At 40.0% G+C, this 27,445-nt stretch overlaps 2 protein-coding genes across 8 annotated transcripts in view; one reads left to right on the forward strand and one right to left on the reverse strand.

Moving 5' to 3' along the window:
* Adcy6 (adenylate cyclase 6) overlaps positions 1-26,471 on the forward strand; it is a 45,358-nt gene extending 18,887 nt beyond the window's left edge. For 4 of the 7 annotated variants that reach the window (XM_040280725.2, XM_078014766.1, XM_078014767.1 and 1 more), the window contains 2 exons: positions 677-801; positions 1,011-3,482. In XM_040280725.2, coding sequence (XP_040136659.1) covers positions 677-801; positions 1,011-1,136 — 251 coding nt within the window. In that variant the 3' untranslated portion in view covers positions 1,137-3,482. Of the gene's footprint in view, positions 1-676; positions 802-1,010; positions 3,483-13,898; positions 14,073-14,336 lie in introns of those variants that run through there. The other 3 variants (XR_013422936.1, XR_005731852.2, XR_005731851.2) reach the window with 3 other exon arrangements.
* Spmip11 (sperm microtubule inner protein 11) lies at positions 415-23,785 on the reverse strand. Its single transcript, XM_040280729.2, has 4 exons — positions 23,652-23,785; positions 7,319-7,441; positions 4,687-4,831; positions 415-4,063 (listed from the first exon to the last, which is right to left on the reverse strand). The coding sequence occupies exons 1-4, from the start codon at positions 23,728-23,730 to the stop codon at positions 4,015-4,017; spliced, it is 396 nt and encodes a 131-aa protein (XP_040136663.1). The 5' UTR covers positions 23,731-23,785; the 3' UTR covers positions 415-4,014.
* Positions 26,472-27,445: the final 974 nt, after the last annotated feature.

Here is a 27,445-nt window from a genome sequence, read left to right on the forward strand (position 1 = left end):
TCAGACATCAATAACTAGTAGGTGGCTAAACTGGGATTTGAAACCAGGCTTACCTAATCTAAACTCCAATGCCTGTGTCCTTATCTGTGGCCAGTTCAATAGAGGTACTTCCTCTTGAATGAGCTGATAGAAGACTGTGGTTAATAGGATGGGTTCTGGACTCATGGCTGTTCCATTTATGGTTTGTTCTGGCTGCTTCATCTACTGGTTATTTAATAAGTCACCCCAAAAATCTTGTCTGTAAAATGGAGATAAAATACCTACCTTTGAGGGGCTGGGACTGTGGCTCAAAAAGGCGCAATTGCCTGGCATGTGTGAGGCACTGGGTTTGATTCTCAGCACCGCATATAAACAAAAATAAAGATCTATCAACAACTAAAAAAATTTTTAAAAAATACCTACCTTTGAAAGGTGTTGAGAGGATGCAACAATGTAAAATGTTTATTTCAGTAGTTGGCATGAGCAAGCATTCAGAAGATTAGATACTGTTACTACCCTGTTGCTTGGACCCAGCCCATAGCCCATGTGCCCAGACTTTCCACTCTACCACCAGGAGATTTGTTCCTTTTCCATTTTTCCTCTGAGCCCTTCTCAAGGTACCAAGAGATGAGACGACTCCTTGGACTGACTATGGAGCATTCACTAGTCTCAATCCCTTGCTGTTTTCCCCACTCAGGGCTGAACATGGGCCCAGTTGTGGCAGGTGTCATTGGGGCTCGGAAACCACAGTATGACATCTGGGGGAACACAGTGAATGTCTCTAGTCGTATGGACAGCACAGGGGTCCCTGACCGAATACAGGTGAGAGGGTTGTGAGCCAAGGCTGGGAGGGGTATGGGTCCAGAGGGCTTGCACAGGTCTCTGCAGGACAGGGGCAGGGTGGCAGTCTTCTGTGGCTGGTGGGATGGAGGTTGGGGGAGGGGAGCTAACCTGACTGGGGAAAACCTGAGCTTCTGCAAATGCAGCAAGAAGGATTTCAGGCTAAGCGGGCTCCCCTCCCACTCCCCTAGGTGACCACGGACCTGTACCAGGTTCTAGCTGCCAAGGGCTACCAACTGGAGTGTCGAGGGGTGGTCAAGGTGAAGGGCAAGGGGGAGATGACCACCTACTTCCTCAATGGGGGCCCCAGCAGTTAGCAGGACCCAGCTACAGATTCCACTGAAGGGACCAAGGTGGGCATTGAGTGGATTCTGTGCTTGCTGGGTGGAGTTGTGGCAGGGGGCACTGAGCCTCCAAACCTTGCTGAAGGCAGAAGGGAACACACCCAACATGCTGTACTTGGACCGTGCTCATCTGCCCTCAGACTGGTGATCAAGGGGATACCAAGAGGATTATGCAAGTGATTTTCTTATTCAGTTGATGTTGGGCTGTTGCCTTTCCTTTCTTCCAACTTGTGGGAGCAGGGGAAGGGGCAGCGATGGCAGGGGAGCTCTTCTGCCTGAGAGATTAAAGTGGCAACTTGCCTTGCCTGCCCCTTTCTCTATTTGGGTAACAGGCTCAGGGATGGGTCCTTCCTTACCCTCCTTCCCCTGGGAATATTTTGTACAAAGACTGGAGCCAGGCATGAGGAGTGCCTATTCCATGCTTGCCTTTGCTATGCCTGCATCCCCAGCACTGGTCCTGGGTACCCCAGCCCTGGCCAGGTCTCCCTCTTAAGCATAGAGCAGGAGGGAGATACCCTGGGGATCCAGCTCTGTCTACATTTCAGGGGAATGTTTCCATTTGCCAAATCCTAGTCCCATGATCTGTCCCCAAAGGGGAACAAAGGGACCTCTGACAGCTCAGATTTAGCCCCAGTTCCTGCACACTCCAGGGAAAGGGGTGTTTGGCCTCATTGGTACTGTGAAAATGCCCAGCCAGAGAGCAAGCCTGTGTATGGGGATGTTAAATCAGGAGCTGGACATTCACCTGCAGGTGCCAAAGAGTGCAGGCGGCCAGGGAGGGGGGTGGTGCCAGACTGATCTAAGGCCCTGAAGTGGCCAGGATCAGGTTCCTTGGCCCCAGCGCTCGCTTGCTCTCTGCTGGCAAGGGGGCAGGGAGCATCTCTACCCCTTCTATTGCCAAATAAAAAAGGGTCAGGGCACAGAGGAAGATGACCCTGATCCCAAACCTGGTCTCCCAGGTCTCTGACACTGGGGAGAGCCTGTGTGTTTGTATAACTGTGTGTGCATGTTGCTCTTTGTGTGTATGTATTTTCCAGGTCTGTGTGTGTCCTTGTACTTTTGCTCCTCAGCTCTCCACCCAGGGTTGCCTCTCTCCCATAGGCCTCTGTCTTCAGAGAATAAGGCAGGGTTTCCTATTTCAAGGGATGTAGAGAGATGCCCAGGTTGCACAGGTATGGGATGGGGTGTGGTAGCAAAATGAGGGTGGCCTGGGAAGGGGAATCCTTTTTGTGCCAAATCCCTAAGTGCCGTTTGGGGGCCATATGTGCAGTATGACTGTCTCCCTGCCTAGGGCAGGAACCCAAGCACTTGCTTGAGCCCCAGTGCTCCATGCACTTAAACTGTTTGGGGTTTGTTGAGTAGAGACTCAGGAATTTCCTGGGTTCCTCAGCCTGTGTCCTGGGATGTGGTATGCTTTGGGACTTGGGTAGCATGGGATCCCTCTGAGAACCCAGATACTGGTACTAAGGAACGGGACAGGGGAACCTTAAACTTGGCTTTTCCAAGTCATTAGCCTGAGTCTAGTGTGTTCCTGGCTCCCAATCCCCATGAAGCCTGCAAGGGCTGGTGGAAGAATTAGGAGGCTAGACTCACATTTCCTTCCTGTCTTTTCCTTCCTTTTACCCCTTTGCCTGCAACCTCTTCAACTTTGGCCTGAATTAGTTGGTGCCTTGGTTTTTCTCTCTGTACCTATTTGAGCCAGAGGCATTAGCCTGAATTTTGCTTGAAGATCACTTTTGTCTTGGAAGTCAGAGGAGAATGGGGTTTGGGGGTGGAAGAGGAAGGTAGTGTTCTAGATCTTCCTCATATTCCTTCAGCACCAGCTCCTTGCAGAGATCTGGTTTCTGGCTCGGTACTGCTTACCTTGGGGAATCTATCTCCATGCATCAACCAAATGGGCCACCAGGCACATCATTAGCCAAGGCAGAGGGAGGGAAAAGACTAGCTGTTCCAGACAGAAAATTGACTCCTCTTTGATATCTCTGAATAGGAAGAGACTACTTGGTGCCAGGGAGTAGGAGTGAGGGTGTAAGCCAGAGTGGGAAGACCTCAGCCTTGAATGACTTGTCTCTGCTTCTTGCCAGGTGGGAGGGGCCTGTCCATATCCTTGCTCCCTGTACCACAGTGCCAGCCATGCCCTTCCCCTGGTTACCATTGCCTCTTTCCTCACCAGGTGGTGGAGGAGTCAGGGGATGGGAAGCCATGGACTTTGGTTTTATAATGTAACCACTGTGGGAGTGGGGGAGGGTGATTGTACTATGTATTTCAGTGAAATATTTAATATATTTAAATATCAATAAAATCAAACTCTTTGTAAAATTCCCTGTTCTCTGCAGCTGTTCTGGGCCCTGGGTTGGATCAGAAGTGGCAAAGCCTGGTTGTTGGAGGCAACCTTTTGGTCTGTGGTCTGAGGGCTTTCTGTGGCTTTCTCCCTGCCAAGGTGAAGCTACAGAGTCTTCAGAGAGTATGACTACTCTAGGCCCTTCATCAACATGAGGACCAGCTGTGTCTTCCAAGATTTGTTACTTTGACTCCTGCTATGCCTTAGGTCTGGACCCCTGTGGTTGTCTTTCCAGTGCCTTGACTCCTTCACAACCCTCATACCATGATCTAGTCTCTTCAGGAATCTCTCACACACCTCCTTTCACAATAATTAGGGCTTTGGAATGACTTCCCTATTCAAACCCTAGTGCACACAAAGGACTTCTAGTCCAATCTGTTTACTCTGCTTTCTTGATTCCCCTCTTCCCATTAGTCAAAGTCATCAGAACTGGGATACTTCTCCCTCTTTCCCACTCCTTGTACTTCTTTCACAATCCATCTTGTTTGTCCTTATACAATCATTTCCTCCTCAATATAGACTGAAGTTTCTGTCGTTAAGAATGGAGTGATCCATAAACCTGGAAAGGAGAGAAATCATCTGAGATTCAGCCATGCTAGGCTGGAGGCTTGGGGAAAATCCTTACAAATAGTCCCAAGACCACCTCAGAATGTGCAGGGGTAGTGATGAAAAAGTAGGGGAGCAACAAAGGTAGTGGAAACATCCTCGGGCTCCCACAGGAATGGCACAGACATGTCTTGTGCTCCTCAGAAATCATATATACAATGTGAAAACACAAACCTGGCTAGGCACTGTGGCTCATTCCTGTAATCCCAACGATTTGGGAGGCTGAGGTGGAGGATTACAAATTCAAGACCAGCCTCAGCAATTTAGGGAGACCCTTAATAACTTAGTGAGTTCCTGTCTCAAATTTTAAAAACAATAAAAAGGGCTGGGGATGTAGTTCAGTGGTAAAGTGCTCCTGGGTGCAATCCCCAGTACAAAACAAAAAAGAAGAAGAAAGAAATCCTTAACTCCATTGAATACCACTACTGCCCAGGTTCTGTGACCAGTCTTTCCTAATAAGACCCAAACCTCTCCTAATTCTCCAATGTTGAGCAGAGATAAAACAGCCTAATGATTTCAGTAAGAGGAGGGAATACTTCCCTTGGTTTTCCCACCCTGACCCCTCCCTAACCTAACCTGGTCATTGGGCTTTTAATGAGACAGTGGCGTGGGCTCCAGATCCATGGCATGGTTTTCTCTGGACGTACTCCTGGATCATGAGACCGCCAGAAGCTGAAGTTCTGAGCATCAGTCAGAGGGACTCTGAAGACCTGATTGGGGACTGAATGGATTGGGTGGTGGGGAGGGCAGGTTACTGAATTCCTTCAAGTTTACCACTTATTTTTCTCCCTCCCCAAAAGCCCAGCCAAGCAACTGGGCCTGACCAGATGCTCAGAGGTCCTGGGAATGTGGTTACCACACCCTGCTTTACTTCCGGATTCCAGCATCTTACACCTTTCATGGTCAGATGAATTAGTCTTGGTTCTTCCTGTTGCTAGTAAGCCATCTCCAAGAAAGCTTCCCCAAGAGCTAAGATGGTGGAAGAACAAGTGGTCAACCCACTTGGGAAGTGTATCAGATGGTGTCCACTGATTTCATTATTTTCTTTTTTTCTGGGCTTAATCATCCTTACTTCTTTCCCTCCTCTCTGAAATAATGCCTTCTTTTTCCTCACTCCAGGTAATTCTCTGAAACTTAACAATGATACCACCTCACTTTTAGATACAGATATCAAGTGCTATCATGTTCTAGAGGTATTAGGTGTTTTTAAAAACTTACCTAGATACTTTTAAAAATACATATATTTTCACCAGGCATGGTGGTGCATGCTTGTAATCCCAGAGATTTGGGAGGCAGAGGCAGGAAGGTCACAAGTTCAAGGCTGGCTTCAGCAATTTAGTGAGGTCCTAAGCAATTTAGTGAGACCTTGTCTCAAAATAAAAAATAAAGGGGCTGGGAATGTGGCTTAGTTGTTAAAAAAAAAAAAAAGTATTCTCACTGTTTGGATAAATCTAATTCTACTTGTGTACAAAATTTAGGTATTTTTTTACTTAGATTTATGGCCTAATATTTTGGTTTGCTCTGTGGTTTTTATAATCATGATTTTTAAAAAATCTAATAATTCACTGAGTAAATATATTTACTTGTTTTCCTATTAATTAATAATAAGCTAAAAGTATTTAGCTTTATAAATTAAACTTTAATTTTGAGATAGGTAGATTCAATAATAATACCTGGAGATCCCCTCAATGGTATTATGTTGCAAAACTATAGTACACTACTAGAACCAAGATGTTAATATATTAATACAGAACTGTTCCATTGCTGTTGATCCTGTGCTGCCATTTTGTAACATTATTAACCTGCTTCCTTGTTCATTTTGAGAGAGAGAGAAAGAGAACGCCTGCTTTACTGGTCTACCAGTCTTATAGAATTGATATGAAGATCACACCAGAGCTGAAATAATTTAGGAAGGTACTTTGTATATTATCACACAGTACCCCATGTTGAGTAGTAGGGCAAAGCACCAGCTTTAAATTTAACTAAACTGAGCTTAAATTCCAGATATATTGTGTGATTTTGGACAAGTTAACTTCTCTGTTCTTCATTTCTATAAGTTTGTAAATTTATGAATGCTATATAAATGGCATACCAATTGTAACCTTTTGGGATTGCCTTTTTTGTTTTGTGGTGCTGGGGACTGAACCCAGGGCCTTGTGCATGTGAGGCAAGCACTCTACCAACTGAGCTATATCCCCAGTCCTGGATTGCCTTTATTTTTTGTTTGTTTGTTTTTAGTTGAAGATGGGCACAATACTTTCGTTTTATTTATTTATGTGGTGCTGAGGATTGAACCCAATGACCCATACATGTGAGATGAGCGCTCCATCACTGAGCCACAACCCCAGTCCTGGATTGCCTTTCTTTACAGAGCATAATTTTCTCAAAAGATTTCTACAATGTATCAGATGCATCAAAAATTTGTCCTATATGCTTTTTCACAACAGTGCTAGAGTTTTTATTTTTTAATTTAATTAATTTATTTTGGGGGGGGGTTACTGGGGATTGGAGTACTGGGGACTGAACTTGGGTACTTGACCACTGAGCCACATCCCCAGCCCTATTTTGTATTTTTATTTACAGACAGGGTCTCACTGAGTTGCTTAGCACCTCACTTTTGCTGAGGCTGAATTTGAACTCGCGATCCTCCTGCCTCAGCCTCCAGAGCTGCTAGGATTACAGGTGTGTGCCACCATATACAGCTTTATTCCCATTTTTAGATGGTTCAGAGAAGTTAACTTGCCCAAAATTACACAATTTGTCTCGACTTTAAGCTCAGTTTAGTTAAATTTAAAGCTTGGTGCTTTGCCCTACTACTCACCATGGGGTACTGTGTGATAATATACAAAGTACCTTCCTAAATTATTTCAGCTCTGGCGTGATCTTCATATCAATTCTGTAAGACTGGTAGACCAGTAAAGCAGGCGTTCTCTTTATCTCTCCTCAAAATGAACAAGGAAGCAGGTTAATAAAGTGTAAGTGACCCATAGAAAGTCAGATGTCTAAAATGAGGCAGAAATAGGATTTAAACCTGTATATTGTGCTTTCACGTCTGATTCAATTTATATTTCATCAGGCTCATCTACCATTCCAGTCTACTTTCCCCAACCTCTTCTCAGTCTCTCTCCCTGGCTCTTTCTCTCTTCCTGCTGTATAATCATGCCTCAATGATATAATCCTAGCATGGTGCCCACTCCAAGATACTTACATGTTTTTAGCAACACCTTCTGTACAGCTTCATTGTATCTCATGTGACTATTCTGGTGCAGGAAATAATTCCCATCTTCTGAGATAATGGGGGGAAGCCTAGTGGACACTGATTCCCTCTGGTCTGAAACAAGAACAAATTCATTTAATGAGTACCTGGCAAATGTGGCTATTTGGTTCTGTCATTCTGTAGTCTCCATATCAACTAGGTACATGGCAGGGATCTCTCCTAACCCCTCACACCAAATTCTCTTTTTTTTAATATTTATTTTTTTTCTTATAGGTGGACACATATCTTTATTTATTTTTTTTTTTAAAGAGAGAGTGAGAGAGGGGAGAGAGAGAGAGAGAGAGAATTTTTTTTAATATTTATTTTTAGTTCTCGGCAGACACAACATCTTTGTTGGTATGTGGTGCTGAGGATCGAACCTGGGCCACACGCATGCCAGGCGAGCGCGCTACCGCTTGAGCCACATCTCCAGCCCCACATATCTTTATTTTATTTTTATGTGGTGCTGAGGATCAAACCCAGGGCCTAATGCATGCTAGGTGAGCGCTCTACCTCTGAGCCACAATCCTAGCCCCTCACACCAAATTCTCAAGATCTCAGGAGTCAAATCACCATGACTGCGACAGAGGGGAAGAGTGATCATAAGAACTCCCTCACTGCTGTCTTGCTTCTCTGAACTCAGAATATTGGATAAATATTTAGGGTTAATATGGGGAAGATGGATCCTTATCTGGATAGATACTCCTTTCCTGGGATTGACATGTTTTTAGAATTTCAAATGGCCTAAAATGGGAAGTTATGTTTGATCTAAGTCTTAGTCCATAAGTAGGAGTCCCTGAGCCACAGTAGAACCAGAAAGAGCATTTTAGGGAGCAGGATGGCAAATGCATTAGAAGCTTTAGAGAGGCAGCAGAGAACTTTTGTTGGTTTGGTTCCTGGATTGCTGGGTGAAGTGGAAAGGGACAAGGGATGGGACTCGTAAGGTAGTGTAGTGATTACCTAACATTGATTATGCTTGGGAAGCATCTCTTATGAAACAAAACCTGTATCTCACTTTAGAGGCTGAGAAAACCAGATCTTCCTCACTCAGGCTCTTTCACAGCAAGGACATAGACAAAAACTTTTGGCTAGTCTAATTAAATACATCTGATCCAGATTTTGAATCAAACATGAGGTTGGAGGGGAGATGTGGCTAGATAAAGTTTATTATTATTTTTCCTAGTTATGGGCATTGGGAGAAGTGTCACTGAATCTTGCTTCTCAACAGCAGTATAGCAGTATCCAGGACTCTGTGTCCTTGGTGTCAGCAGTGCCCACTGAATGTAGGTAATATCTCTGCCAAACTACGTCTGTGGCATGATTCTGAGCATTGTTACTGATTATTCCACATGAAGCTTGGTTCTCCATTCCCCCTGCAGCTTATATGCTTCCCAGTGTTCTTTTTTTAAAAAAAAAAATATCGTGTCCATCTACAATTAAAAAAATAAATATTAAAATAAATAAAGATATTGTATCCATATACAATGTTTTTAAAGAGAGAGTGAGAGAGAGAGAGAGAGAGAGAATTTTTAATATTTATTTTTCAGTTCTCGGCGGACACAACATCTTTGTTGGTATGTGGTGCTGAGGATCGAACCCGGGTCGCACGCATACCAGGCGAGCGTGCTACTGCTTGAGCCACATCCCCAGCCCCTCCATATACAATTAAAAAATAAATATCTTTGATTTATTTTTATGTGGTGCTGAGGTTCGAACCTTGGACATGCTAGGCAAGCACTCCACCCCTGAGCCACAACCCTAGCACCCCCCAAGTGTTCTTTTATAATGCATTCATGGGCTGGGGTTGTCACTAAGTGGTACAGCATTTGCTTTGCACATGTGAGGTACTGGGTTTGATCCTCAGGACCACATAAAAAATAGATGAATAAAGTTATAATGTCCATCTATAACTAAAATATTTTAAAAATAGAGTACATTCATGTTCTACTTAAATAGGCTAGATTTGGCTTGCATTTCAGAATCTTGAACAAGAATGGATGGATTTGAGAAAACTTAAGATGCAGAAGAGTATGACTTAGGGAGTGAGAAAAAGGGAAGTATTCAGGGTAGCTTCCTCCAAGATTTCTGTCTCCTGGCCATTACATCCATTCTGTCATCCAAGGGGAAAAAGGTGCTAGGCCCCTTGATGTCTTTCCTCCAGCTAGTCTCTGATGTAGAGTCGAATCCAGCTCTATATCTGATGTTTTCAATACCTTGTTCTGTTGGCATCAAGTAGTGGCTTTGTCCCACCCTCTCAGATTTTTATATTTCTTGTTTTTTGATGCTTGTCAGGAACTAGATGTGGTCCAGTATTTGCCATTCTCTCTGAAAATGGTTGAGGATTGCTGACTCATCTCTGGTGAAGTGTAGGGATGCTACTTTTGTAGGGATGCTCCTGATTTTTTCTTAGCTTGGCCCCACTCATTCATCATCTCTGATCCTCCTCTCTCCCTTTTTCCCCTCAAATCAAAATCTCCTCTAACATTATGTATCTGAAATAATTATAATAGAGTGGGATACAGTTTGAGCCTCCTCCCTGTACATCTGAGGACCTAAAAGACGTGGCAGTATTAAAGCCTTGTTTAGAGTATAGAGTTTTGGAAGCTTAGACTGAACCAGAGGGCTGATTTGTATTTCATCACAGGTTATTGCAATGAGGGACCATTTCCTGGAAGCAGTGACATTTGAGTTTGTCATTTGAATTTAGGATCCCAGAAGTGTGACTTCTAGATTAAGGCTTGGGACACAGTGGTGATAATATCCAACACACATTAATTGCTATTGTCTAGGAGTTGGATTGCTGTACGCAGAGTAATACCACACTGACTAGAAACTCATGCAAGGTTAGCTTGAGAGAAAATGTTAATGATATTGTACATAAAAATGACTCTTCTCTAGGAAGTCATATCAAATATTGGACATTAATCCCTTGAAGTTGGCTGGAACATTAAGATGTACTGAAATCAGCTGAAGTGTGTTTGGAGGGCTATCTTGCACTTACTGTCTTCCCTGATGCAAGGAAATTATCAATGTTTTAGGATGAATTGAAGAGGAGCCCAGGAAAGCATATATCCAGGGAACAAGACCAATCCCCAGAGCATGTTTTCCATATGGGGGCAGTTCTTTTGCCTCCACATTCAAAAATACCTTTCTCACAGTGGTGTACTTGTTCAGAATTCTAAACACAGGGGAAGTAGATGGGCCATGAGACAGCAATGGAACTTAGTGCTGGTTGCAGACTGCTGACTAAAGTGGATTGCATGGATTTTCTAGAGATAATAACAATAAAAGTAGCCAATACTTGATAAACGTGTTTAACACAACTCTGTAAGGTCAGACCTACTATTATTTTATAGAGGGGAGACAGAGGCACAGAGAATTTTAGAAATTTTCCCAAGGTCATAAAACTAGCTTGTTGTAGAGACACAAGTTAACCCAAGAAGCTTGACTCTGGAGCCCACGCTCTTACTCCTAGACTACACTGCCCCTTAAAGTAACCTCATCAGGACTTTCAGGAAGGACCAAGGAGGACTTACGATTAATAGAAGCAGCCCTGTGATGAGCTCCTTTCACACAGCTCATTAGGGACCCTGTGAAGGGTGTCTGTTCATCTGGAGTAGCCTTGAGTTGAGTAGGAGACATGATACAATTGCCTTGATATGGAGGCAGAACCCTGCCTCTCTGAATTCTACCAAATGTGGAACTTCATTTCCTATGGCCAGTCTCAGGATAGCAGAGTACTGGATCTTGGTGAATCACTCTACCAGTACATTGGACCAGTCCTAGTGGGGAAGACTGATGGGGAAAGGCTGAGCTCCTGTGGAAAAAGTGTCCTGTCTGCTGCTTACAGACACGGTCGCCTGCTTGGAGCCTACTCCGTAGGCTTCAGCAGAGTGTGGCTATGACTAGCAGGAGTGCCTCCTTCGTTTCATGTGGATAGGGTATGGTGGTCTGTAGCAGTTATGAGACAATGTGGGTTATTTCCAAGATACATTTCTATAACTTTGATAGCAGAGGGGCTCAGGCTGTGACCTGGGTGAATATTGTGCTATTCATGCTCCTGTTTGAAAAGCCAGACCTACAGTGCCCTCTGCTGGAATATAAGAGTAGCACTTCCAGTCATCTCTTGACCTGTAGGTCACCAAGCAAGGAGCTCAAAGAGGCCAGGAGGCCTAGGAGATTGAGCAGAAGACATTCCAACCAGGATTGGGAAAGCAACTGTTGCATCCTATGACAGGATTCAGAAAATAAGAACATAAGAGAGTTAGTTGTATTCAGCTTTTTACCAGTCTTGAGATTAACCTTTCATTGAAGAAATTAATTTGAAACTAGAAGTGAGAGCAACTCTGAAGACTTGTTAGTAAATTCCTCTGGGAAGGGGAATAAGGACAAGCAATGGAAGAAACTGGATTGAGGCCCTTTGGATGTGCAGAGCTTGGAGGTCTGTGTGTCTGTGGTTAGAAGCCAGTCACTAGAGTCTGTCAGGAGAGGTAATTTGTTTCAAGAAAGAACAAGCATAATTTCTCTCTACCATCCACCCCCATCCATTGGCCTCTGAGAACTCCATTCAGTGGGCAATGTCCTGACTTCCTGTACTTGTGAGATCCAACTTGACCTAGGGTCTTCAGATAATAAGGCAAGGAAGTCATCCCAGCAAAGGGCCAGATTAGAGGCAGTTTATTTGAAAATTGGTCTTGACCAAGACACTTTTGGACCAAGAGGAGTGTGTAGGTATGAAGCTAAGAGTGATAGGAGAACAGGGCTCAAAGCAGGAGGTGAAACAGATTTAGCAAAGGAAGGGGCATAAATATAAAGACTTGCTCACCCAGGCAAACTTACATACTCAAGAGACCAGGGCATAAGATTCTGAATGAATTCTGGAAGCTAAGCTGAGCCTGCAGAACAACTCTGATTATGATTAGGAAGGGTGAGTCTGGGAGGGACAGGAATGGTGGTGGATGAGAGTTCTAGTCATTGGTCAGGGGTGCTCTTCTGTGGGTAGTTGTAGTTGATCAGGCTCTTTCAGGGACTAGATGAAATATCCTTTGAAACTAGTAGTTTTTGCTCCTCAATAAATAAATACATTAAACAAAGGTCCATCAACAACTAAAAAGAGTATTTAAAAAGCCCTAAAATACAGTTTAGTAACAGTTAACAGTGTTTCCTGTTTTCCAGCTGGGAACAGGGTGCACATAGGTAATTCTGGCAACTCGGGAGGCTGAGGCAGGATTGCAAGTTTGAGGCCAGCCTCAGCAACTTAGTGAGGCTGTAAGCAACTCAGTGAGGCCTTGCCTCAAAAAAAAAATGGCTGGGGATGTAGCTCAGTGGTAAAGAACCTCTGGGTTCAATCCCCAGTACTAAAATAATGACAACAACAACAACAAAGAAAAAAACAACCCAAAATCTGTTTTCCAGGCATCCAGTCTTGGCAGTAGACCAAGATATTCAAGTCATAGGAAAGGAACATATTCCATATATAAATAGTTAACTTTAATATGATTTATGACTTTTCCTCCAATCATCTGTTATACACCTTTATGTGCTAGGTATTAGGTATATTGCATACATTATTTAATCTCCATAATACAAGGTAGACATTATGACCTCTACTTACAAGTAAGGAAACAGGCACTGGGAATTTGCTTAGCTCTCTCAAACTGAATAATTTTGGGTACCTGATAAAACTGTGTTTCTGAAGTTGAGGAAAGACTAAAACATGCTCTTCATACAATATTTTCCTCTTTGGTTTTTCAATTTTGATTATCAGGAAGAAAAGAAAGAAATGAGGTGGGACTAGCAGGATTTTTATTACATGTGTTGACTCACCTCTGTGATTTTGCATTATGACTATAATAAGGGAAGCCTGAGTGGGCCCTTTTGAGTTGAATGTTAATACACTTACACCTACTAGAAGAAAGAACAACCTATCTTTCAAAGAAAAATTGTGAATGACCTAAAAGTGTATCATGATAGTTAGTGTTAGGAATGCAAAGAGTGAATAATAATAGGTTTTTTTAATAGTTACAGTAAAAGGCCTAGCTGAGGAGCCAGGTAAGAATGTGGCTGATTTGAGCATAGAGAACAGATGGAAGTGCTAGAGCAGGTAGACAAAAGTTGCTTGAAAGAATGTACACTAATCCCCCTTATCTGAGGGACACATGTTCCAAGACTCCCAGTGGGTTCCTGAAACAATGGATATTACCCAAACCTGGATATCTTATGTTTTTTCCTGTACATACGTACCTATGATAAAGTTTTCATTTATAAATTAGGCACGGATGGTCAGGCGTGGTAGTGCACATCTGTAATTTCAGCTTGGGAGGCGAGTTTAAAGCCAACCTCAGCAATTTAGCAAAGCGCTAAGCAACTCAGTGAGACCCTATCTCTAATAAAATTCAAAATAGGGCTGAGGATGTGGGTTGGTAGTTGAGTGCCCCACAGTTATAGATTAACAATACTTAAGTAAAATAAGACAATTATACGCTAATAAAATTTATGTGGATGTGTTCTGTCTCTCAAAATCTTATTACAGTACTTACCCTTCTGTGATGATGTGAGAAAATATAGTGCCTACACCATGAGATGAAGTTAGGTGAATGATGTAAGCATTGGGATGAAATCTTGGGCTACTACATTAAGAGTTACTTGAACACCAGCAATGTGATAGTGGTTTTGAAAACCAAGATGACCAATGAGTGACTAACGGGTAAGTAGCATATACAGCACAGATACACTGGACGAAGGGACAATTTATGTACCATGCAGGACAGTGCAAGATTTTATCATTATACTCAAAATCACAATTGGGGTTTGGGATATAGCTCAGTTGGTAGAGTGATTGCCTTACATGCCCAAGGCCCTGGGTTCAACCCCCAGCACCCCCCCACACACAAAAGTGCATAATTTAAAACAGGAATTGTTTGTTTCTGGAATTTTTCATTTAATATTTTTGGACTGTGATTGATGACAGGTATCTGAAACAGCAGAAAGTCAAACTATGGATAAAGGGGGAAATTAAGAAGATGAGTTTGGCTAGAAAATAACTGAAGATTAAGGAATCATTCTGGAGACAAGGGTGGCTTAAAAATGGTTTGGCTTGTGGAAACTAAGGGTAAGTAGTCAAGGCACTATGGGTTCCCTGAATTAATGCATATATAAATTGGAATGAGAAAAAGTGGGGTAAACAAAATGTATATAGGCTTGTTAGAAATAAAAAAGAATGCTATATTTTATTTATAATCTCCCTGCTCCCCTTGTGAATTTCCCAAACTAGTTCTGAGGCACTAGTAAGGTATGATGCACTTCCCCTACTACAGGTTCACCGGCTTAAACCCCTCTCAGCTGACAATTTATTTCAAGCAACTTCAGCAGCACCAGGATTCAGAACCATCTGAGTTCTGTTGTACATTTCTGCTGTTATGATAAATAAGATGAGAAATAAAATTTTATATGTTAGCAATACATTTAAGTTACGGATGACTGGATACTGGCAGTTTTAATGGAGTGATGGGGGCAAGAACCTGGCTGGAATAAGCTCAAGAGAGAATGGCAGAACAAAGTACAACAAGAACAGACAACTCCTTTGGAGAATTTTCTCTATGGAGATGGGAGTCAGGGAAGCAGGAAAGATGGTGCTTGAAGAGGGAAAAAAGAAATTATAGCATGTGTGTGTACAGACAGAAATGATCAGAGGTGGTAAAATTAATGTGAGATTGTGTCCTTGAGTAGTCAAAAAGAGATGGAGGGGCTGGGGCTCACATATGAGGAACTGGGTTTAATCCTCAGCACCAAGTAAAAATAAATACATACATAAATATATAGTGTCCATCTACAACTAAATAAAGTATATTAAAAAAAGAGATGGAATCTGGTGCACAAGTGAAGGGTTTGTCTTAATAGGTGTGTGGACCATTCATTATAATAGAAAAGATACGGGCACATATGTGGGTAGACAGACAGATGTGGTTTGTGAGAGCTTTTAGAAATTATCTTCCAATAGCTTTTATTTTCCCTGTGAAATAGAAAGTAAGTCATGGACTGGGGATGTGACTCAGTGGTAAAGTGTTTGTCTAGCATGTGTGAAGCCATAGGTTCAATCCCCAGCACAGAAAATAAAAAAGGAAATGTAGTGTGACTTCTGGGCAGCCATGAAGGCCTATTCGACTTTATGATCATAATCAGATCAAAACTGGAAAGATAATCAGCACAGGTGTTTTTCTCTAGGCTGTTAGTATAAAATTATCATTCCAGTTTTGTTATAATTGTGGATAGGAGTGGGGAGAGGAAGGTGGTGAAAGAAATGAGTGCAACAGATTGAAGGGACTGTATGGTCAAGGGAGGTCCCCCTAATTCACAGGGGAAGTCTAGACTTGTGCCTTACTTAGGAGTTTCTTATATATTCTGAATATTATTGAATACATGAATTATACATGTGAATATGTAGGATATGTGTTTGGTACTACATTGAATAAAAGTAGGGAAAGTGGGCATCCTCATTCCCCAATTCAATATGATGTTGAATAATTATATATGGCTTTTGTTATGTTGAAGCACATTCTTTCCATATATAATTTGTTCAGTATTTTTATTATGAAGTGATGTTGAATTTGATCGAATGACTGTGGAGACCAACCTCGCACTTGACTGACTTAACTCCCCTGCAGGGCAATGTGACATCAGGCACCCATGCTGTTAGACTGCCACGCTCTTCTAGGGTTTGAGCGACTGTGTCTTCTCATGTGTCTTCCTATAGCCCCATGGGTGGAGCTATGCTCACCTGTTCCTTTGTAATATAACCCCTTACCCTGTTTAGGATAGAATCTTCCATGGAAGTGCCTTGTGTGTGTCCCCTTCTCTTACTGTGCTTTTGGGTGTGGCCTACAGTGGACATCATGAAGACACTCAGCCCCCTGAAACCTGGCCCCTTGCCTCCTTTGAATAGCTTCTCCTCAATAAAAGGGGTCAGCGAGTGTCTTGATCTCTCTCTTCCTCCGGACCCTTAAAGTCAGAGGAGTGATCATAGCAATCCCAAAGAAAAAGGTATTTGTGTCTCTTGTGTGTTTTTTTTACGCAGCCCAGTTAGCCCTGTTTACCTTGAGTGGGTCACCCCTGAGCCTTTTAGTTGAGAACAGAAAATCCGGCAAATGACTTTTCTATATCTTTTGAGATAATCATATGGTGTTTGTCCTTTACTCTGTTGATGTAAATATGTTAAATTTGTTGATTGATATATGTTGAAACATCCTTGTACCTCCTGTATGAGATAATGGTGTATAATCTTCTTGATTTGCTTTGCTAGTGTTCTGTTGAGAATTTTTTGCATCTGTGTTCATCAGACACATTGGTCATCCTTTCTTTCTTTCTTTGGTACCAGGGATTGAACTCAGGGGCACTGGCCTACTGAGCCACATCCCTGGCCCTATTTTGTATTTTATTTAGAGACAGGGTCTCACTGAGTTACTTAGCACCTCACTTTTTGCTGAAGCTAGCTTTGAACTTGCAATCCTCCTGTCCTAGCCTCCAGAGCCGCTGGGATTACAGGCATGCACCATCATACCAGCCATTATCCTTTCTTTTTAATTTTAGATAGGGTCTTGCTATGTTGCCCTCAAACTCCAGGGCCCCTTTTGCCTTAGTTTCCTGAGCCAGCCACCAGGCCCAGCTTTGGTCATGCTTTTATTCTTTTTTTTTCTCTCTCTCTCTTTTTTTTTTTGGTGGTATTAAGGATTGAACCCAGGGACACTTTACCACTGAGCTACATCCCCAGCCCTTTTGATTTTTTATTTTGAGATAACATGTCTCTAAGTTCCCCATGCTGGTCTGGAACTTGTAATCCTCTTTCCTCAACCTCCTCAGTACCTTGGAGGCACTTTAATTCTTAATTTACAAAGTGTTTTTTTTTAAAATATCAATTGTCTTTTCAGTTTTCATGGGCGTGTGTGTATTTAATTTGACATATAGGTGTAATGTATTATATAGTAATATATTATCTAATATTAAATCATGACTGAATTCCTGAAATAAGTCTGACTTGATTTTAAATGTTATTTTTAAAATATTCTTGAGTTTTATCTGCTAGTGTGATTTGTTAATTTATATTTACTTTGGTCTATGGCTTCTTTTGTACTATATTCTTATTATATTTATTATTTTATCAGTTTTGTTTTGATATGGTAAAATTAATAAATTATTCACACTGTTTTCTGTGCCTCTTAAAATGGAATTATCTGTTTTTAAAAATTTTTTTCATAAAAATTACCTGGGTCCAGAGTCTTTTTTCATGTTTTTTTGTTTAACGAGTTTAATTTTCTTTCATTATTACTACTATTATTATTATTTTGGTCCTAGGGATTGAACTCAGGGGCACTCGACCACAGAGCCATATCTTCAGCCCAATTTTGTATTTTATTTAGAGATACGACCTCACTGAGTTGCTCAGAGCCTCATTAAATTGCTAAGGCTGGCTTTGAACTTGCAATCCTCCTGCCTCTGCCTCCTGAGCCGCTGGGATTACAGGTGTGTGCCACCACGCCTGGCTCATTAAACCTGGCTCAAAGGTTTAAACTTCTTTATTTTAAATCTTTCTTATAATACAAACATATAAATTTTTAAACTTTATTTTATTTTTTTATTTTTATTTTTTAAAATTTTTATTTATTTTTTTTAGTCATACATGACTAAACTTTATTTTATTAATTTATTTTTATGTGGTGCTAAGGATCAAACCCAGTGCCTCATACATGCTAGGCAAGCGCTCCACCACTGAGCCACAAACCCAACCCTAAATTTTTTTTTTTTTTTGATACTGAGGATGGAATCCAGGGGTTCTCTACCACTGAGCCACATCCCCATCCCTTTTTATTTTTATTTTGAGACACCAAAGCTGGCCTGCAACTGATCTCCTGTCTTAGCCTCCTGAGTTTCTGGGATTACAGGTTTGAACCTCTGCACCTGGCAAGTATTTTGTTTTGAGGAAATCCAATTTATCTATTTTTCCTTCTATCACTTGTGTTTTTAGTGTCATTTCTAAAAAACCATTGCCTAAAGTTTCAAAATTTACTTCTATATTTTATTCTTAGAGTTTTAAAGTTTCTGTTTTACATTTATATCTAATATCCATTTTGAGTTAATTTTAGTACATAGTGTGATGCGGAGGTATAATTTCACTCTTTTGCATGGTAATATTCAGTTTTTTTCAGAACCATTTGTTGAAAAGACTATTCATCACTGAAGTGTTGGCATGCTCATTGAAAGTCAATTGACCATAAAGTGTAGGGTTTACTTCCGGATTCTAAATTCTATTCTATTGATCTATGTTAATCCTTATGACAGTTCCCTACTGTCTTGATTACTTTAGCTTTGTAGAATATTTTAAATTAAGAAGTGTCTTTGTTCAAGATTGCCTTGTCTATTCTGGGTCCATCTGAATTTTGGGACAGCTTGTCAATATTTGTCATTATATTTGGGTGATATTTTACCACAAGGAATTCTGAAAGTCTGAACTGTCTGGAAAGGGAATTTGACATTATTTCCTCTCCTGTCCCTCATATTGGATTTAGTAGCCTCCAACCTGGTTAAGGGCAAGGTCATTTAAGTTTTTATTAGTCATTAATAAAGATGTCTCCAGTTTTTTTTTTTTTTTTTGGGTACTGGGGATTCAATTTACCTCTGAGCTACACCCACAGCCCTTTATTTTTTATTTTGAGACAGGGTTTTGCTAAGTTACCTAAGGCCTATTTAAGTAGCTAAGGCTGGCCTTGAACTTCAATCTTTCTGCCTCAGCCTTTAGAGTCACTGGGGTTGCAAGCATGCACCACCACACTTGGCAAGAAATCCTAGTTTCTTGAGGTATTTCAGAACATTAAATATGAATAGCTCAAAATTATATGCAGTATAAATTCTCCTAAGAATGCTTCATTTATTAGGATTGCCAGATTAATTTATGGTCTCCATTTCCTCTGAAAACATTTTAAAGATACCTGTAACACTCCCAATGTAGCTGAGAGCTATTTCTAGAATACCTGCATTCTTCTGCTCCCACAGTTGAACTTCAAGCTTACCAAGAGTCTGTTGTGACCCCCTTCCAAAAAACCCCAATTTACTCAGGTTAGCTTTATGATTGTCATTTTAAATTTAGTGAAATATTATTTAAACTAATAAAAAGTGTTAAAAAAAAAAGAGCAGGTGTTTCTACAAAAACCAAATTGAATGTTCTAGAAAAGTTCAATGAAGGGGCTGGGGTTGTGGCTCAGTGGTAGAGCGCTTGCCTAGCATATGCGAGACCCTGGGTTCGATCCTCAGCACCACATAAAAATAAAATAAAGGTATTGTGTCCAACTACAACTAAAACATAAATATATTTAAAAAATTCAATTAAGGTAGGTCACTTAAAACATTGCTGTAGCCAGGAACGGTGACAATGCCTGTAATACTAGTGACTTGGGAGGTTGAGACAGGAGGATTCAAGTTCAAGGCCAGCCTTGGCAACATAGTGAGACCCTGTCTCAAAATAAAAAATAAAAAGAAGTGGTAGAGTGCCATTGGGTTCTATCCTCCCAACCCCTCCCACACAGCCCCAAACACACAAACACAACACAACACAACACAACAAAACAAAACCACATTCCTGTAAATTTTGAGTTAAAGTCTACTACAGGGGCTGGGGATATGGCTCAAGCGGTAGTGCGCTTGCCTGGCATGCATGTGGCCCGGGTTTGATCCTCAGCACCACATACAAACAAAGATGTTGTGTCCGCCGAAAACTAAAAAAAAAAAAAATACATAAATAATATTAAAATTCTCTCTCTCTTAAAAAAAAAGTCTACTACAATTAGAAAAATCACCATTTTACCACTATCATAGAAATAATTAATTCACACAGAACCATTAATGGATACTAAAACTAGTGGGTGGGGCTGGGGATGTGGTTCAAGTGGTAGCGCGCTCTTCTGGCATGCGTGCGGCCCGGGTTCGATCCTCAGCACCACATACCAACAAAGATGTTGTGTCCACCGAGAACTAAAAAATAAATATTAAAAAAAAAATTCTCTCTCTTTCTCTCTCTCCCCCTATCTCTCTCTCTCTTAAAAAAAACATGTTTATTAAAAAAAAAATAAAAAATAAAACTAGTGGGTGAAAGTATGATGAATAATAGGATATTTACATTTTTTCAAAGTATCAGAAATTATTAATTACAAAAGGAAAATGGTAGCTCAACAGTGGAGAAAACTGGCAAATCACTTTAAATGGTCAAAGTTAACATCATCAGTAATGGGCTAAAAATAACACAATAAGCCCTTATATGGTGTACTGAGCACACAATGTCACTTATTCCTGCAAAAATGCTTAAACCAGATCTAATCATGCGAAACATCAGACAAACCAAAATTAAGGAATATTCCACAAAATGTCTCATCTGTGCTATTACAAAAATGTCAGTATTATGAAACAACAAGAAACTGTTCCAGATTAAAGGAGACTGAAGAGACAAGCTCACTAAATTCAACAATTAATCAACACATGAACCTTTCCTACATCATGGAAGGAAAAATGTGCTCTAAATGATATTAACAGAACAATTGGCAAAAAATTGGAATATGGACTATCTAGTTAGATAATATTGTATCTATGTTAAGATTTGCTGAATTGAAACCTGTACTGTGTATAAGTTGTTGTTGTTCTTAAGAAATCAAACAGAAATATTTAGTAGTAAAGAGTTATGAGCAACTCATTCTCAATTAGCTGAGAAAGATATTAGATAAATAGATAAGAGACAAGACAAAGTGGCTTGTGTGTGTGTGTGTGTGTGTGTGTGTGTGTGTACGTGTGCATGTGTATGTGGTGCTGGGGATTGAACTTGGGTCATGCATGTGCTAGACAAGTGTTCCAACACTGAACTACATCCCAGACTCAAAGAGTGGAAAAATATTACTAATTCGTTAATTTGGGTAAAAGGTATAGGGAATCTCCTTATATTAGCCTTACATCATAACTTTTCTATAATTTTGACATTATATCATTAAAAAAATTCTGAAAAATGGTGGACTGACCATATGAGATTTTTCTTTTCCATTTCAAATTTACTAAAATGACATCATATCCTCCTCCTCCTCCTCCTCCTGATGGCATTAACCTTCAGGGATGATATAATAAGATCCTGTCACAAAATAAAAAATAAAAAGGCTAGGGATGCAGCTTAGTGGAAAAGCACCCTGGGTTCAATTCCAAGTTTAAATTAAAAAAAGATAAAAAATAAATCTAAACCATTCAGGACTCATAAATATGCCTCTTACATACGTAGTAAATAGTTGTTTATCATTAAATACTTGAATCAAAAGTATTGATAATTAGAAATTATCAAGTGAAAATCTTCTGTCCTTTTATTTTTTTCAGTACTAGAGATTGAACTCATGGGTACTCTACCCTGAGCTACATCTCCAGACCTTTTTATTTTTTAATTTTGAGAGAGGGTTTTGCTGAGGTTGGCCTTGAACTTGTGATCATTCTGCATCAGCCTCCTGTGTAGCTGGGATTACAGCTGTGTGCCACCGTGCCTAACCCTCTGGAAGGGAAATAAACAGGGAGTAGGAATAGCAAATTTGTTGTACTGTCCCTTTAACTTCACATTCTATGTAGGCCACCAATTTGACCAAGGCTCCTGTCTCTGATGCTCCAACAACAGAATGAAAAAACTTGAGTAAGCAGGTGATATCAGGATACTTCCCTATCATCTCATAGAGGACTTTATATAAAGTGAAGTCTTCCTCTCTGCCTCACCTACAAAGAAATTAATTCAAAGGCTCAGACCTTTGGATGCTAGGGATTGAACCCAGGGCCTTGCACATGCTAGGCAAGTATTGTTCTACCAAGCTACACCCTCAGCCCTTACCAGTGTTTAAGTGATTTACAGGGTAGGAAAATCCCAGTTTGTTTATGGTGATGCAGGCCCATCTAGTAAAAGTAGTAGGATTACAGCAGCCAGGAGAGGGTGGAGCAAGGGAAATTGGTCTGTTTCCCAAAGGGGAGTGTTTTTCTGAGAGAGGTCCAGAAGAGCACCTCTTTATTTGAAAACAGCCCCATGGTGTAATGCTGGGACCCAGAAGGAATGGGGGCAAGAAGAGTGGAAAGGGTTGGAATAGGGTTATTAAGGGATTTCTAGGGTCCATCACTGGGATCTTTGTATAAATCTTACCTGGAAGGTGAATAGTAGAATAGAACTTTGGTGGAATTAGAGGTCAGAGAGTGCCTATTGGAGGACTGTTTAATATATAGATTGTCCTTTATAATCTTTGCGCTTTTATACTTTCCTGATCACCTCTTCTCCTACCCAATACAGCTTTTGCTTAGCATCCATCTACACTTATGAACACCATGTTCATTTACATGGTCCCATTCTACCTGAAAGATCCTTTCCCTCAATTTCTGTGCTTTTGGACAATTCATCATTTAAGACCTAAATAAATTCTCATATCTCCTGCAAAGTCTCCCCTAGCTTCCTATTTTTATAGTCATTCAAAATCATTTATTCATTCACCCCATAAATATTTATTAAACCTCTATTATGTATGAGGAACAGCTAGGCATCGTGAGTACAATACAGATCTAATATTTACTAAGTTCAACATTCCCCTATAAAGTTAAAATGCTTAGCATGGTTAACAGCATCTTCAATTATCTGTCTTGTAACTAGTTTTCAAGGTCTGCCTCCTAGCACCTCTCCATTTTACCCTTCATCTGTACCTAAGTGCTTGGAATTCACTTAATATGTTTCTCAAGGTCTCTGTTCTGTCTGTATTCTCTTCTTGTTTACTTGATGAACTTTAGTCATCCTTTTAACACTCAGTTTAGAAGCATTTCCTCTGTGACATCTTCTTTAAAGGATCCCCATATTCTTATTCCAAACCCAATAGTATACATAAGTCCATATTTAATCATATATTATTTTTTGTTTGCATACTTATCTTCCTAATTAGATAGTAGAAGCCTTCTTTATTCATCTTTTAACCCTGGTCAGCAATATAAAGCCTGGCACACAACTGTGTGCTTAATATATGTTGGCTAAATGAGCAAATGAATGAATAAGAATACATTTATTTGATATTAAATGACAGAAAAATGAAGGGAATGGATGTCCTTGCTCCAAAATTTTAATTAGGGTAAATGTTGACCTTGTTGATAGGATAAATCTCTAACCAAAGGTAGGAAAGGAAGTAGCTACAAACTGATCAGTGGAAATGTCTAGGAAAACAAGTGGCCATTCTAACCCTCTATTCTACATTACCCTTACTTGTTTCTTCAGTTATGTCCCTTTTTTTGTTCCGAAAGGGATGTTGATATCCCAATAGATATAAGTTGAAGAAGGCCATCTTGGTTCCTCCTTGTCCTCTTCTGGAATGTCCAGCCTGGAGCACTGTTTGGTAACCATAGTAATGTCCTGAAGAATCATTGTGATTGACACTTCCTTTGTCTAATCAGGCACAGAATTCCTGGGTTCACAGTAGAGTTGGAAGAAAATGGAAGAACCAAGAGTCAATATCCTTTTCTTTGTCCTAGTCTCATACTGTAAGCCTCAGAAAGCAGTGAATAGAAAGAACAATAACTTGGGTTCAAACGTTAGTTTTGTTATACTTTAAGTGTCTGCCTTTGTATAGATTAATCAAGCCTCAGTTTTTAATTTTAATTTTAAAAAATGGCAATGATGATATCAGTTATAAAAATGAAATAATATATACAAACTCCTTACCACAAGGTTCAGCATGTAATAGAAACTTAACAGAGAGTATTTAAATCTAAATATGATATTTCCAATGAATCTTTATTTTATCAGTGGTGTGTCAGCTGATGCTGACTTTCAAGAGCTTGTCAAATTTTCATTAATTTTGCAAGCTTTTTAAAAATGTTATTATTAAAAATTGAATGATATAAACTTAAAAAATTGAATGTTATATTAAAAATTAAAGGTAGCAAATATTAAAAACTTATCATTTTCTAATTGTTTTACTATTATCTATAATCATAAGTTTATTTACTTTTATTGTATCTGTATATTCTGCTTTTTTTTTTCATACTTTATTCTCTTTGTTTTTCAGCTTAGGAAGTTTCTATTGACATATTTTCAAGCCAACTGATTCTTTCTGTGTCATCTCCAGTCTATTGATGAATCCACCAAAGACATTGTTTTCTGTTGATTTCTAGCCTTTTCTTTTCTTTCTTTATCCTTTTCCTTTTATTTTATTTTTTATATTTTTTTGCAGTACTGGGAATTGAACCTATGACTGTTCTATATCCTGAGCCCTTTTGTTTTATTTTTGAGACAGGGTTTTGCTAAATTGCCCTGGTTGGTTTTGAACTTGCTATCCTCATGCATGTCTTCTAACAACTGGTATTACAGGTGTGTGTCACCATGCCCAGCTTGATTCTTAGTTTTCATGTCTCTGCTAACATTACCCACCTGTTCTTGTGTGTTGTCCACTTTTTCCATTAGGGTCTTTAACATATTAATCATAGTTATTTTAAATTCTCAGTCGGATAATTCCAAAATTTCTGCCGTATGTGTGTCTAGTTGTAAGAAAAATATGAAGTGAAAAAGGAAGGTTATAGGAGACTGCAGTTGGGTAATTCCTTCTTCCCACATTAGATAGGATCTGGTAAAAACCCAAGTTTCTGTTAAAATTTTTTTCTTGAGAAGCATATCTTTGTTAAGAACAGGATGCCATACTGCAAAATGACTACTTTCCCCTCTCCCTACTGGAAGCATGAAAGGATTTTTTCTTCAGTCTTCAGTGAGACTCCAGGTAAAATGTATAAAAACATGAGTGACCACTTAAGGATGGGCCCCCAAGAGTTATTTATTTATTTATTTTAAAAAATATTTATTGTTCAGTTTTCGGCAGATGCAACATCTTTATTTTTATTTTATGTGGTGCTGAGGATCGAACCCAGCGCCCTGCGTATGCCAGGCAAGTGCGTTACCGCTTGAGCCACATCCCCAGCCCCAAGAGTTTTTTTTTTTTTTTTTTAAATCTCTCAAGCTAGTCTGTGTTTAGTTGTCAGCAATTAGTCAATTATGCTATTAAGTATTCCTATGAGTTACTGGTTCCCATAGTAATTTTTGCTCTTAGTAGTCATGACTTTCTGTTCTTTTTTTCTGATTTCATCTGTTTTTCCATCTTGGGGGATAAGGTGGTTTGTACTATAAAACCTTAATTCTCTAATGAGTCAAGAAGGATTGTTAAATTTGTCTTTTTTCTTGTAAGGATGGACCCGATCACTTTTAATTTTTTTTTTTCAGTTACTAGGGATTGAACCCAGGGCGCAATATATGTCAGGCAAGTGCTCTAACACTGAGCTCCATCCCCAGTCTGGGAGTGATGATTTCTAAGCTCTTTCCATATCAAGACAAGAAACTAGAAAACCTAAACTATTGAATTGGTCTTGAGGAAATACTGTGTGATGATGCATACACCTCTCTTCAGTTTCATTTTCAGGGATGCTGCATACTGATAGATTGAAATCAGCCATGGTGGGAGAATGTACACCACAGAAATTGACAATGTTAGATAAGGCTGGACTTACTCATTCTGTTGACAGTCTAGACTTAAGAAACCTGAGAAAGGGCTGGGGTTGTGGCTCAGCAGTAGAGCATTCGCCTAGCACGCGTGAGACCCTGGGTTCGATCCTCAGCACCACATAAAAACAAACAAATAAATAAAACAAAGGTATTGTGTCCAACTACAACTAACTAAATGTTTTTAAAAAGAAAGTTGAGAAAATGTTAATAATGTATATTAAAAGTGTATCATATCTATAGCTATTACACTGTCCAATAGCAACATTGAAACTCTTCCAGTGTTCAAAAATTATACAATTCAGCAAAGATGTTCCTCAAGTCGCTGGCAAATTAATGAAGTTCCTATACAAGTCTCATTTTCATTTCCATCTTATTCACGCAAATGAAAATATCAGTGAATAGTCCAAAACTATACTCACTTGTTAAATGCAACTGTAGGTTGACTTGTGATTCAAGAGCTTGGCAAAACTGAAAGCATTTTGTGAGATTCAGTTGGTTATAGGAAATTTAAAATAAAGATTATACATTTTATGTTAAGTTGCATACTATGTATCCTTTGTATTAAAAAAATTTTTTTTTGGGTGGGGGATACTGGGGATTGAACTCAGGGGTACTCAACTACTAACCCACTTCTCCAGCCCTATTTTGTATTTTAGTTAGAGACAGGGTCTCACTGAGTTGCTTAGCACCTCGCTTTTGCTGAGGGCGGCTTTGAACTCGAGATCCTCCAGTCTTAGTGTCCCAAGCCTCTGGGATTACAGGTGTGTGCCACTGCTCCCGGCATATATTAGTAAATTTTTAAAAGAAGAAAAGAGAAATTCCTCTGGTTTAAGATTTTTATCAATTGTCCTTTAAGAGCAATGTATGGAATCCTCAGTACCACCATTAGCTAACATTATTTAGACAATCAATATGCACTAAACACCTCCTATATGCCTGGCCCACATCCTGTTGGTGTTTTTTGAAGAAACCGAGGTGATATTCCAGATCACGAGCTAGGTGAAAGAATAGCTGGGATTTTTTAAGATATTACACTAAGTAAAAAAAGCCAGTCATAAAAAAGACAAATCTGTATGATTCCACTTATATGAAGCATCCAAGTAGTTAGAGTCAAAAAGAATGAAGAATGCTAGTTGCCAGAGGCTTATAGGAAAGCAATGGGGAGCTGTTCAAGGGAGTCTGTTTTTTTTTTTTTTTTTTGGTATTGGGGATTAAACCCAGGGGTGCTTAACCCCTGAGCCACAATCCCAGCACTTTTTTAAAAAAATATATTTTCATTAGAGATAGGGTCTCGCTGAGTTGCTAAGTGCCTCGCTAAATTGTTGAGACTGGCTTTGAACTCCTGATCCTCCTGTCTAAGCCTCCTGAGCTGCTTGGCAATTTGTTTTGCAAGATGAAAAAGTAGTTCTAGAGAGCTGTTGCATGACAGTGTGAATACAAATGAAGCTACTAAACTATACATTTACAAATAGTTGTACGAAAGATGGTAGGGATGGAGGAAAAGCTGGGAT

The sequence above is a fragment of the Ictidomys tridecemlineatus genome, chromosome 6 (assembly GCF_052094955.1).
Source record: "Ictidomys tridecemlineatus isolate mIctTri1 chromosome 6, mIctTri1.hap1, whole genome shotgun sequence".
Lineage (NCBI taxonomy): Eukaryota > Metazoa > Chordata > Mammalia > Rodentia > Sciuridae > Ictidomys > Ictidomys tridecemlineatus.

What these genes read in the sequence shown, in the direction of transcription:
- Spmip11 (XM_040280729.2), bottom strand. Translation starts at nt 23,730, where the DNA reads ATGGCCTTCTTCAACTTATATCTATTGGGATATCAACATCCCTTTCGG. An exon ending in GAAGGTGTTGCTAAAAACAT is followed by an intron (nt 4,832 to 7,318) that starts GTAAGTATCTTG and finishes CAATCCATTCAG; the next exon opens with TCCCCAATCAGGTCTTCAGA. An exon ending in ATTAAAAGCCCAATGACCAG is followed by an intron (nt 4,064 to 4,686) that starts GTTAGGTTAGGG and finishes TCTCCTTTCCAG; the next exon opens with GTTTATGGATCACTCCATTC.